This window comes from Scyliorhinus torazame, chromosome 15, assembly GCF_047496885.1.
Source record: "Scyliorhinus torazame isolate Kashiwa2021f chromosome 15, sScyTor2.1, whole genome shotgun sequence".
NCBI lineage: Eukaryota > Metazoa > Chordata > Chondrichthyes > Carcharhiniformes > Scyliorhinidae > Scyliorhinus > Scyliorhinus torazame.
In genome coordinates this window covers 80,377,287-80,390,994 of record NC_092721.1, presented here as the reverse complement: position 1 = coordinate 80,390,994, position 13,708 = coordinate 80,377,287, and the positions used below count along the sequence as shown (strand labels likewise).

At 44.1% G+C, this 13,708-nt stretch overlaps 1 protein-coding gene across 5 annotated transcripts in view; it reads right to left on the bottom strand.

Moving 5' to 3' along the window:
• tpp2 (tripeptidyl peptidase 2) overlaps positions 1-13,708 on the bottom strand; it is a 248,320-nt gene that overhangs the window by 66,821 nt on the left and 167,791 nt on the right. For all 5 annotated transcript variants that reach the window (XR_011935147.1, XR_011935148.1, XM_072476327.1 and 2 more), the window contains exons 17-19: positions 8,213-8,367; positions 7,988-8,104; positions 6,645-6,745 (exon numbers count right to left, since the gene is read on the bottom strand). Coding sequence is in view for 3 of the 5 variants with exons in the window: in XM_072476327.1 (XP_072332428.1) it covers positions 6,645-6,745; positions 7,988-8,104; positions 8,213-8,367 (373 nt within the window). In the remaining 2 variants the exon portion in view is untranslated. The remainder of the gene's footprint in view (positions 1-6,644; positions 6,746-7,987; positions 8,105-8,212; positions 8,368-13,708) is intronic.

Sequence of the window (13,708 nt, the reverse complement as noted above, 5' to 3'; positions counted from 1 at the left end):
ACAGAGGCAGTACAATAAACTAATTATGAATTTCACTTGCTCCTGATTGGACACTCCATACGAGCTCAATCCACCAAAGTTAGCACAGGTACAAAAGGAGAATGAAAGCATGCTTAAGAATGATATCATCAAATTGAGGCAAGTGATTGGAGCTCACCTGTTGGTATCAAAACCAATGGAACGCAACAATTGTGTGGACTGTGAAAAAGTCAATGCAGTTCCAAAGTCAGATTTGTAACCTATTCCTCGTTCGGAAGACTGTATTGAAAAGGTGGGACAAGCAAATTTTATTACCAAACTTGACTTCAAGGATACTGGCAAGTACCTTTATCAGATAGGGTGAAGAACGTTTCAGCTTTTGTGATGCCAAATGGTCTGTACCAGTTTAAAGTTATGCCATTTGGAATGAAGAATGCGGCAGCAACATTCCAAGGATTTAACTAACAAAGTCATTTCTGGACTAAACAACTAAGCAGTGGTAGATTGACGATTTGGAGTTGTTCAGTCAAATGTGGATGGAGCATTTGGAATATATAAAGGAATTATTCGATCGACTACAGGAGGCTGGATTGGTGGTAAACTTGGCTAAAAGTGAATTTGCAAAAGCTCAAGTCACATTTTTAATTGAACATGGTCATATAGGCCCACGGAATGTGGAAACAAAAGTTATTGGGGAGTTTCCAATACCATCAACTAGGTGAAAAATTATGAGATTTCTGGGCATAAGTGGTTTCTACTAGAAACTTGTGCCAAATTTTGGCAGTCTAGTTGCTCCATTGAATGAACTTCTGAAAAAGCATAGGAAATTTCAGTGGATGGCAGAATGTCAGGAGGCATTCGATAATCTGAAAACTGTGTTACCCATTGCACCAGTGTTGATGACACCTAATTATGCCCAAGCAGTTTAAGGTGGCAATTAATTGATGCAAGTGTTATGGGCGTTGGAGCTCTACTGTTGCAGGAAGACGATGGAAGGCTTGGGCTGTTAGTTATTTTTCTTGGAAACTAAATATTCATCAATCTCCTTAATTCAAACATCGAAAAGGAGACATGGGCCGCGATCTTCCCAAAAGTGAACAAAGTCCCCGAGTGAGCGCGTTTAGCTGCTCGGAGTGCCGAGAAACACATGGCTATTCAATGCAACTCGCTTTGAATAAGGGGCCTGACCGGAAAGCACGGTCAAGGCCGAACATAGCCCCGTTTTTTACAACGGGGAGCTCCGCTCGCCAGAACTCGCCGTTGCAGCAAGAGATCGGGACGCCATTTTTAAATGGCATCCCAAACTCCCGAGGCCCACAAAAAATTCCTGATCTCCCCCCAGCCTGAGCGCAACAAGGGAGGGTCCCCCACCCCGTCCGAGCACCCTCCCCACAATACAAGAGTCAACAAAGCAAACACTAAATATTATTTATCCTATACTTTAACATCCAGAATTAACAGGTACATTTTGGTTTACTATAAACTGCATCTCAAGTGCCAAAAATGACTGAGACAGATGTTACACATTGGCTCAACAGTCCACTAGATTTTAATGATTGTAGTGAGTCACAAAGTCCTTCAAACTCTGTCTTCCTCACAAGAAATTTCAGCTCCTTTTTTTGGAGCTAGTCAGATCCCCTACCGACTGTAGCGCACAAGTAGCTGGCGTTCCATGGGCACTGTTTTCTCCAGAAATGGCACATGTTTGCAGAACCTGATCAACTTGGATTGAGATTTTTTTCCACGATTTGCTTAGATCCAGCAATGTTAACTTCAACTAACAGAAATAGACGCCATAATCTATTTTCCTTGCATATTCTCAGCTCCTGGAACTATCCACTGCTTCATTAGTCTTCTTCAGCTTGTCTGTCTGCTGCAGTGGACTCAACAAATGCTTCTACACTGCTTGGACTGATGTGTCCTTTTTATTTTTCACCAAGGTTTTTTTTCTATTTCCCAACCTCGGCTTGCTCTTGATTTCCTTCGAGACTGGGAAGTTCAGTTTCATTTCTGTGTTTATTTTTTCTGCGTCCCTATCAGTTTCATTTTCAGTTTAGCTGTTTTTTGAGGTAGGGTTTTCCTTAAACACATACAAATTAATTTGAAAATATATATTTCCTCAAACACTATATTCTGAGTTTTGCAGGCACAGGTTGGTTGAATACTGTCAGTGCTTTACCTAGTGTCAACAGTCAACATGTTGTTTTATATGATCCACGTTGGGATGTACGGCCCACATACCTGCATCACATTAGTAATTAAATTAAACTACCACATTACTCATTTGTGTGGTAGCCAGAACTTCTTTTCAGCTCAATGGCAGCATTCTGTTATGGAAACTATTACTTGCTTTGCTCCTGAATAGTGAGAGTGTAAAACGGCTAGCTTCAGCTGTTGCTGAAATCTTTTGGTTATCTTACTTTTTTGTGTTGTTTGAGGAAGACTGGGTACTTTTTAGGTCCAAAAGTGGGTGCCCTTAGGCCCATTCATGACTCTGGAAAAATACAGCAAGCAATGGTCTGATTGGGGTCGTCATTATCCTGCAGGATAGCTCTGGTGCCCCCTATTTCAGCTTCAGGCATGCATGATGAACAAATAGATCTATGAGATTGCCAACAGGACCAATTTTGTAGTGCGTGGCACAGTAGAAATCCCAATATGTACACTGACAAATGAAGATAGACTTGCGGTAGACAGTAGTAGAAAACACATTGAGATTCTCAACCGGCACATTGAAGAAGGGAAGTTTATTGACTGCTCCATTTCAAAGGTAAATTTGAGCGCAGGATTGAACACAGTAAGATGTGCAAGAAAAATCTGACATATAGCTGCAGATTAAAATGTGGCAAATGTATTATTTTTTGTGTTGGAAATATGCAAAGTTAAGAGGTTAGGGCTCATTCCATTGAAAACTGATGAAAACGTTAACAAGTGTTGGACTAAATGGGGTCCCCATGGCAACACCATCTAAATCATATGTATCTAGATCAAGTGGATTGTATCAAACAGCACATCCCTTCAGCTGTTCACAATAGGTAGAGTACTGACTGCACTCAACCAGCCTGTGCTTGTAAAACTTAGAATATAATGTCTAACGCTAAATGTGATTCTACGACATTTGCTGAATAATCTCGACTATGCTAAGAATTACACTAACAACCAATTTAATATTTTCAGTCGGACTCGCAATGTGGCTCACTTATGCTTACTGGAAGCTACCTTTATTCAGATGCAGGAATCCGACCTCTGCAGACAAAAGGAATATGTACAATCATTGCATCTTTTTTGAATTAAATTAAAACAGGGGAGACATAGACATAGAATTTACAGTGCAGAAGGAGGCCATTCGGCCCATCGAGTCTGCACCGGCTCTTGGAAAGAGCAACCTACCCAAGGTCAACACCTCCACCCGATCCCCATAACCCAGTAAGCCCACCCAACACTTAAGGGCAATTTTGGACACTAAGGGCAATTTAGCATGGCCAACCCACCTAACCTGCACATCTTTGGACTGTGGGAGGAAACCGGAGCACCCGGAGGAAACCCACGCACACACGGGGAGGATGTGCAGACTCCGCACAGACAGAGACCCAAGCCGGAATCGAACCTGGGACCTTGGAGCTGTGAAGCAATTGTGCTATCCACAATGCTACCGTGAATACTAACGCTTCTGAGATGAATTCTCCGCATCAGCTGGGAGGACAGGTGTACTAACATCACAGACAATAGTTTCCTGGTGAATTCTCCATGCCAGCACCTCGATCAATCATGTTTAACTGCGCAATCAATCATTACTCTTTTCTCAAGCAGTATAAATTGTTGTTCCCTTTGAAATTTGGCATTCTTGTGTCTGTTTTGGTAAGTGCAAGATGAAAAGCTTTGAAGGCATGTCATATTTTTCAGTTCTGTACTACAAAACAACTAAATGTAAAGTAATTAAACTATGATAGGCGTAAATAAGAAATTTATGAACAAAACATAAGAGCAGTAGGTCAGGGTGCGTAGGTCAGGGTGTGTGGCTCAAATAAGTGTTCTTTTAATAAACATATGGGACCCAATTTTCCCATAGGGGTGGGAATTGGGAGTCAGGACCGAACCCACATCGCCATCCCCCTCCATCTCCAGGTTGCTGGGGACTGCAATTCTGCAGTCCCATGGGCCTTAATTGGCCTTAACATAAATATTCAAGTCCTTTACCAACCCACCCCAGGGCAAGATCCGGTTTCGCCCTCCATCAAGATTAACAGAGAAAACCTCCAAACATGGAATATTTTCCATACCTGGAGAGCCACCTCTCCTCCAAGGCTGACATCGATGCAGAGATCCAACATCGTATCTAATCTGCGAGCGCTTCATTCGGATGAGTATTTGCCAATTGTAACATCAGTGTTGACACAAAGGCTGTCGTCCTCCCAACTCTTCTATTTGGCTCAGAAATTTGGACTATGTACAGACGCCACCTCAAGGACCTGGAGAGGTACCACCAACGCTTCTGAGTTGAATTCTCCGCATCAGCTGGGAGGACAGGTGTACTAACATCAGTGTCCTTGAATGAGCCAAGATCACCAGCATTGAGGCCTTCTACATCCATAACCTACTCCGCTGGGCCAGCCATGTGCTTAGGATGTCAGAGTCCCGATTGCCAAAGCAAATCTTCTATGCCGAGGTCAAGGAAGGCTTCTGAACAAGAGGAGGATAAAGGAAGCGCTTCGATGACACTCCGAGGGATTACCTCAAGAAATGCAACATAGATGTCAATGCCTGGGAGACCCTTTCTCAGAAGAGACCAACTAGGAGGAACCTCCTGATTGAAGGGACACAATTTTTTGAGGACACCCGACTGCAAGAGGAGGCCCAGAAAAGGAACCGAAGAAAGGAATACCATCAACCTAGAGTCCAAGGACTGATCGCACTCCCCTGAAACATCTGACAAGTGTGCGGTTGAAGATACAGCTCCAGGATTGGGCTCATCTGTTGCCCTATTATGTATTTTCTTGTATTTCCTTTTCTTTTCATATACTTAATGATCTGTTGAGCTGCTCGCAGAAAAATACTTTTCACTGTACCTTGGTACACGTGACAATAAACAAATCCAATCCAATCAGCAAGAACACACATATTACATAACCACTAACACAAGAGTTTCTTTGGTGGATGATCATACTTGTTAACAAGTGATCGCCGAAGAAGAGGAGAATTGGCCTGGAGGTGTATCTGCCACCAACTTTGGTGAACCTGAAACAGGAGTGGAGGTGGGCCAACTTTGGAGCAAGCAAGTTAAAACGTCCACCTCAATTCCAATCAGCTCCCAAATATATAAGCTCAAATTTTTGGATGGACATGTAATGAACACCGAACTGTATTGGGAAGGTCTCAAAATGTGTTTACATGAATTTAAAAGTATTTCAAATGTTTAAAATGTAAATGCACTTCCCCCATCACCCACCCATGCCCTCACTCCACCTACCATCCACCCCAACCTCTTCATCCACTCCCCTAATCCATCTCCCACTCATTCCCACACCCATCTCATCTACACCTCATCCCCTATCCATCTCCACCCCTTATTAATTAAACACATGCACTCAAGTCACATTACAAAAGTTAGATTGTATCCAATTGCCCATAAACCCCTCCCAAATAAACTGCCTGACCTCAGAACTGCTCACCTCAGCAGTTGTCTAATCTGAAAATATGAAAGCAATAAAAGAGTTTACAATATTACTTACCTTTTAAGATTCCTCTTGCCTCAATGCAGCAATGTGAAAACCTACAGCTGCCAAACCCCAGCTGTCTTGCAGAAAAATTTAGTTGAATTTGTCATGATGCTAATGAAGTTGTCATTAAGAGTGGAACTGTTCTGGACCCAGTCCCTTGTCCACTCTTAGGAAAGGCAGGTGGAAACGGAGTCAGGATTTACGGTTGCACTGCTTGTCAACCATTTTGTTTGTCGTACCCGACCTCCGTTTCCATCTGATTCAGGGTGGAAAAAATCCAGCCAAGGAGTATATTAAGTAAACTGAATGAATTATAGGTGCAAATTCAACTTGGAAGATATGGCCTGGTGACCATTACTGAGGCATGGCAGTAAGACGGTTAGGAAAGTGAATGGAATACATCAGGTTGTACAGTCAGCTGGAAAGGTAGGGAAGTGGTGGAAGGGGAGAGTAGCCTTAGTGGTTAAGAATGAAATAATTTCAATGATGACAAAGCGTAGTAGATGGTGGAGACTTTGATAGAAATTAAGAAATGAAAAATGATTTAATACTGCAGTGGGAGTTTGATATAGGCTCCCTTGTAGGATCTGTGAAGCGATAAAATGTATGAATGCAGAGACCAGACAAGCAAAGTCAGAGTGGCTTTAATGGGGGATCTTAACTCTAATATAAATTGGGATAAGCAGACAAGAAAGAACATCAGTAGAATCTGTAAAACATCAGAACTGGAACACAAGTGTTTTCTTCTGGAAAGTCAATTGAGGGACTACCTCCAGGATTATTTTGAAAACCTCACAGTAATATATTGCTTCCACTGCCAGCCTTATTCAACTATATATGAAGCAAAACTGATAGCCGATAGCTGTCTCTCCTGAAGCTATAAAACCTAATGCCAAAAAGAGAATAATTCTCCAAGACTTACAGGGCTAAACTAAGGTGGCTGTTTACCTCAAAGATTGAATCCAGCTCTTGAGACTTATGGAGGGAGCAGTATCTTCATGCTTCAAAGTAGATCTTACGTCAAAACGAGTAATTCCATCTGATGCATGCTAAATTGAAGAAATATTAAAAACATAACGTTCTGCTTAAATAGCAAGTTTTGATCGAGTGAAGCAAGTCATTCCAGGCCATACACTATCAGATTTAGCTTACACAGATGAAATCTTTGCATATTAAATGTCAAAAGTACACACTTGAGGTTTGAAAGATCTTGTTACTGAATTTTGATACATCATAAATACTATAAACAAAAAACCAATGCCCCAGGTGACCCCAAAAGTACTTCATAGTGAAGGGGTGTACTTTGACAGGAAGAATGAAGAGTGCCAATATAAACAAAAAATGCTACAGTTTTAAAGGGGTGCAGGGACAGGAAGAGCTGAGGCCCTAGGACAACAATCTTTGAAGGTGTCAGAACAACTTGAGAAGGCTGTGAAAAAAACATATAGGATCCTTGCTTTTATAAACAGAGGCAAACGCAAGGAAGTCACTGGCTAGACCTCAGCTGGTGTCTAATTCTGGGCATCATACTTTAGGGAGGATGTCAAGGCCTAAGTGAGTAGATTTACTGAACCCATAGCAGGGATGCTGGATTTTAGTTACTTAGAGAGACTACAGAATCTGGGGTTGTTCACCTCAAGAGCAAAGTAGGCTAAGGGGAGATTTAATTATGTTTTTTTTTAAAGACTGTGAAAGTTTCTCCTTATTTACTTTATCAGAACCTATTTCCAATGTCAGAAGGATTAACAACCAGTGGACACAGATTTTAAGGTAATTGCAAAATAATGCGAGGTGAGTTAAGGTTAAATAGTTTTACTCTGCAAGCTGGTTATGTTCTGGAATGCATTGCCTCAAAGGGAGGTCAAAGCAAATTCAATGGTAATGTTCAAAAAGGAACTGGAAAATAATTGAAGAGGAAATTCGTGCCGGACCACAGGGTGTGACTACTTGGGACAGTCCTTTTAAAAAAAAACAACACTGGCACAATGGGCTGAATCGTCTCCTGCACGGTGCCATTCTATAATTCTATTACATGATGAAAACGTTATCCAGCACAGGCAAATATTTTCAAGTAGTTTGAAAGTACAATAAATAACTGATTTTATTGATCTGAGGGGGGGGGGGGGGTTTGAAAGTTTTGTTGACAAATGAAGAGTTAAAATCAATGTCACATGACCCGCTTCTGCCATATTAACCTACAATAATAAAATTTCTTCTCCAGAGATACAATGCTCCAAATAAAATCTAAAGTATTTGTCTTCTTCACAGCAAAATATAAAGTAATAACTTACAATGTGCAGCTGGGAGGGAGTGCAAAGGAGGCCATGGAAGGAAATTGTGTAGTTGATGTTGACATCACCGAGACTGGCCCACCAACGGGCAATGCAAAACTCCACAGTTTTGCCATACTAGAGACAGTAAAACAAAGCGGGAACATACATTTTAAAAGTCAAGTTCTCAGAGTTTAGAGGTGAAAAGTCACAAAGGTTTTACTATATTGCCAAATTTGTGCTCACCAAAACTGGAAATGCCTCACAACACGATCCTTTTTCCGAAAGTGACGTGAATTTATAAAACTCATTAGTACGATAGGCCTTTTGTTTTTCAAGTTGGACAGCATGGAGGACAAACTTCGAGGAAACATCAGATGAAAGTGAAGATATGAGGACCTCTGTACAAAAGAAACGGAAGCATTAAAACAAACAGAAATAGAAATGAGCACTTCTCCCTTTATTGAAATGGCTGATAAATAGCTGTGCATGCTTTTGGTTTTGCAGACGACTGTCCTTTGATTATGAAGGTTTGTATCATGTATCGTCTGTAATTCAGCTGGAGAAGCTAGGAGGGAAAGCCGAAAGAGAGGAAGCCCAAGGTTTGCTTACTGGGAAAGTCTCTCACCTCCCCGAGGAGGGTGACCTCCGCATTGCTGAAATCTCACAGTCCAAATATATGGAGCAAGCTGGGCTAAAAAGCTAATCCTATGGTCTTTCACTTATTGCAATATTCCATCAGGCAGAAGATACAGAAGTCTGAAGACCCACACATCCAGGCATAGGAACAGCTTCTTCCCCACAGCTACTAGACTCCTCAACTCCTCTCCCTTGGACTGATCTATTCCCTGTAAGAACACTATTCACGAAGCCCTATGCTGCTCTTGTTTGGCCTTGTTCCGCACTGTAACCAATCACTATTTGTTGATGCACCACTGTCAATGTACTCTGTCGATTATTTTTATGTCTACTATGTACTGTTATGGGTCAGGGTTCAGAGAACGCCAAAGTGTATCATGGAGTTCACCTGACCCACTTTTAATAGATTGTGGTATGGGGAGCACCCGGCCCACTCTACGAGTATGGTACAACAGATATGGAAAAATAATTTTTTAAAGCAAAACATTGTTTATTCTATGAACTCAAGTTAACCTTTTTAAAACAAACAGTGAATATCTTAGCAACCAGTAAATCAAATACACCCCCCAAAGAATACAACACTAAGTAATCTGTATGCTGTCCTTTTCACCCAGAAGACTTAACAAACCTTTAAACAGAAGCACATCAGGGTTTACAGTCAATACTGAAAACATTTGTAGTTCTGAATTCACCAAATGATTAAAAGATAGTCCTTCATGGCAGAGAGCTCAACAGTACAGCTGCTTTGGCTGATTTCAGCTGCAACACACTGAAAAACGAAACCAAAAAGATAGACACACCCAAGCTTTTCTCAAAGTGAAACTAAAAAGCAGAACCAGAGCTCAGCTCCACCCACACTCTGACATCACTACAGTAACATGAGCAGCCAAACATTTCTTAAAGTGACATTCTCATGACATCTCCCGCCAAGAAAGAAAAAATAAACCATCAACTTCAAGATGGTTTCATTTTCACAATCCTTTAAGAAATGCACAGAGTAAATATACTTTATCGTTGCAAAAAACAACACATGCAAACAGGTATAATAATATAGTCCATTTTTTTTCTCGTTCTTCTTCCTCCAACTTAAATTCTTCTTGATTGACAGTCTCTTTGAAAAAGATCACTGCACGATCCATCCATTTCTCTACGCCTCGGCATTTCTCTTTAGTCAGATACTTTAGTTAAATCTGATCACAGAGTCCCATGTAATTCTCCAACACAGGAGCATTGGTTATCACGGCTTTCAGGCAGTCAAATGCCTGTTGAAAGTCCGCTGTCCACTGAAGTTTTCGACGTTTCTTCAGCAAGTCCATCAGTGGAGAAATCACGCTACAAAGCTTTTGCACAAATGTTCACTCAAATCCACTCATGCTAAGTAATTGCATTATTTCCCTTTGTCTCAAGGGTATCGTAAACTCCTCAAGAAAAGTGACTTGGGCTTGTCCAAATTCACTTTTGGCTAGGTTTATCACCAAACCCGCCTCCTGAAGTCAATCGAATAACTCCATCAGATGTTTCAAATGTTCTGTCCATGTCTGGCTGAATATTACCAGATCGTCGATGTACACCGCACAATTGGGTAATCCTGAAACAACTTTGTTAGTTAACCGTTGAAATGTGGCTGGGGTGTTTTTCATGCCAAATGGCATAACTTTGAATTGGTATATACCATCTGGAGTCACAAAAGCTGAAATCTCCTTCGCCCTTTCGGATAAAGGTACCTGCCAGTAACCTTTAAGTAAATCCAACTTGGAAATAAAAGCGGACTGCCCCACTTTCTCAAATGCAATCCTCCAAACATGGGATAGGATAAGAGTCCATTTTTGTAACTGCCGTTGGGTCCCGTCTAGTTTAGGCACCATCACTATGGGTGAGCTCCATTGGCTGCAACCCATTTCAATTATGCCATTTTTTTTTAAACAAACAATTTTATTGAGGTATTTTTGGGCATTGTAAAGTTACAGATAACAGAAATGTGCAAACATCAATATAAAACCAATACTTCAATCAAACCATACTGCACATGCCCGCTCCTCTCCCCTAGACACTGCCCGCCTATTTATCCCTCCTACTCTACTCTAATCTCCCCCCCCCCCCCACACACTGACATTCACTCTCCCGCGAAGAAGTCGATGAATGGTTGCCACCTTCGGGCGAACCCCAGTACAGATCCCCTCAAGGCGAACTCAATTTTTTCCATACCCAGAAAACTTGACATGTCCGAAAGCCATAGTTCGGTTTTCGGGGGTTTTGAGTCCCTCCATGCCAGCAGTATTCGCCGCCGGGTTATTAGGGAAGCAAAGGCCAGAACACCTGCCTCTTTCTCCCCCTGGACTCCCGGGTCTTCCGAAACCCAGAAAATTGCCACCCCTGGACTCATCACCTTGTTTTCAGCACCCAGGACATGATCCCCGCAAATCCCTCCCAGTACCCCCAAAGCTTAGGACATGCCCAAAACATGTGAACATGGTTCGCTGGTCCTCCCGCGCATCTTGCGCATTTGTCCTCTACCCCAAAGAATTTGCTTATCCGAGCTACCGTCATGTGGGCCCGGTGAACGACCTTAAATTGAATCAGGCCGAGCCTGGCACATGTTGCGGATGAGTTTACCCTACACAGAGCTTCCGCCCACAGCCCGTCCTCCATCTCCCCGCCAAACTCCTCCTCCCATTTGAGTTTCAGTTCCTCCGTCTGGGACTCTTCCCCCTTCATGAGCACCTTGTAGATATCCGAGACTACCCTCTCCTCTAGAGACTATTCTGTCCTGGATCCCTATTGGCGGGAGGCGTGGGAAGGATGGGACCTGTCTGCGTATGAAGTCCCGCATCTGTAAGTACCTAAAGTCATTTCCCCATACCAGCCCAAATTTCTCCTCCAAGCCCCTCAAACTCGCAAAGCTCCCCTCCAGGAACATATCGCCCACCCTCCACACCCCCGCCCGCCGCCATGTTCGGAACCCTCCATCCATGTTCCCGGGGGCGAATCGATGGTTATCACATATTGGAGCCCAGACAGACACACCCACCCCCCCACATGCCTCCTCCACTGGCCCCATATCCGCAGGGCCGCCCCCACTACCGGGCTGGTGGAGTACCTGGCCGGCGACAGCGGTAGGGGAGCCGTGACCAGGGCTGCCAAACTGGTGCCCCTGCACGAAGCTACCTCCACTCGCTCCCAGATAGATCCCGTACCCACTTCCTTATCATGGCTATTTTCGCCGCCCAGTAGTAGTTGATCTGACTCGGCAATACCAGTCCCCCCTCGCTGCGGCTCCTTTCAAGCATCGCCTTCTTCACCCACGGGGATGTTCCCGCCCAAACAAAGCTCATGATGATTTTGCCAGTCCTTTTGAAGAAGCACTGTGGGATAAAGATCGGGAGGTACTGGAAGATGAACAGAAATCTAGGGTGGATTGTCAACTTTACAGTCTGCATCCTCCCCGCCAGTGACAGCGGGAGTGCATCCCATCTCCGAAACTCCCTCTTCATTTGTTCCACCACCCCAATCAAATTTAACTTATGCAACCTGCCCCAGTCTCGTGCCGCGTGTATCCCCAAGTACTGGAGACTTTCCTCCACCAGTCTAAATGGCAGCTCCTTCAGTCTATTCTCCTGGCCCCTGGCCTGCACCACAAACATCTCACTCTTGGCCATATTTAATTTGCACCCTGAAAACCGGCCAAACTTCCTCAATGTTTCCCGTATATTTTCCATCCCGGCCAGTGGGTCCGACGCGTACAGGAGCAGGTCGTCCGCATAGAGAGAGACCCTATGTTCCACCCCCCCCCCCCCCCCCAGTCATTCCCTTCCACCCTTTGCAGCTCTCAACGCCATCGCCAACGGGTCGCTGCTGAAACCTCCCCCGTATCGTTCACCTGCAAGTAATTTTGCACTTCCGAAGTCTCTCACATATCCCCTCCTCCGACAACAGTCCTACGTCTAACCTCCATTGCGGGCATTGGTAATTCGCCCCCCCGACCTGCAGGTCCACCCAATGCGGGGCATGGTCCGAGATAGTGATTGCCGAGTATTCCGTATTCTTTACCTCCCCTACACAGTCCCTGCTCACGATAAAAAAATCAATCCTAGAATATACTTTATGAACATGCGAATAAAACGAGTAGCCCCTTCCCGTCGGCTGTCTGGCTCTCCATGGGTCCACAGCCCCCATTTGCTCCATGAACCCTTTCAGCTCCCTTGCCATTGCTGGGAGTCTGCCCGTTCTGGGACATGACCGGTCCAGCCCCGGGTCAAGGACCGTATTAAAGTCCTCTCCTATTATCAACTTACGTGAGTCTAGGTCCGGGATCTTTCCCAGCACTCTTTTGATAAAGTCAACGTCGTCCCAGTTCGGCGCATATATGTTCACCAGCACCACTCTTCTCCCCTCCAGCTTGCCCCTTACCATAAGGAATCTGCCCCCGCCGTCTGCGACTATGCCCTCCGCCTCAAATTGAACCCGCTTATTGATCATAATTGCTACCCCCCTGGACTTAGAATCCAAGTCCGAGTGAAAGACCTAACTGATCCAGCCCTTCCTTAGCCTAGTCTGGTCAGACACTTTCAGATGTGCCTCCTGCAACATAATTACCTCCGCCTTTAGAGCCCGCAAATGTGCGAACACACGTGCCCTTTTACCTGGCCCATTTAGTCCCCTGACATTCCAGGTAATCAGCCTGGTCCAGCGCACTCAGAGAGCCCAATAAAAGGTACCCACCACAACAGAAGAAAAAAAGAGGGAAAAAATACAACAGAAAAAAGGAAAAAGAACATTCGAAAGGGGGGGGGGGGAAAAGAGAGAGAGAGATACCCACCCCCCCACATCCCCCACAGGCAAAAACTGCCCACACAAAATAAACCACAAGGCACCTTTTAAGCAGTAAATAGTCGACCTGCAGTCCAGGCACAGTAGGCGTCCCTTCAACCAGTAATTCTTGGACCCTGGCCTGCGTCCGTGGGTCCTTTTTTCGAGACCAGCCCCTGATCCCTCACAAAATCCATTGCTTCTTCGGGCTCGGAGAAGTAGTGGTGTTGGCCCTGATGCGTAACCCAAAAATGGGCCGGGCACAGCAGACCAAACGTCACGTGCTTTTTGAACAAC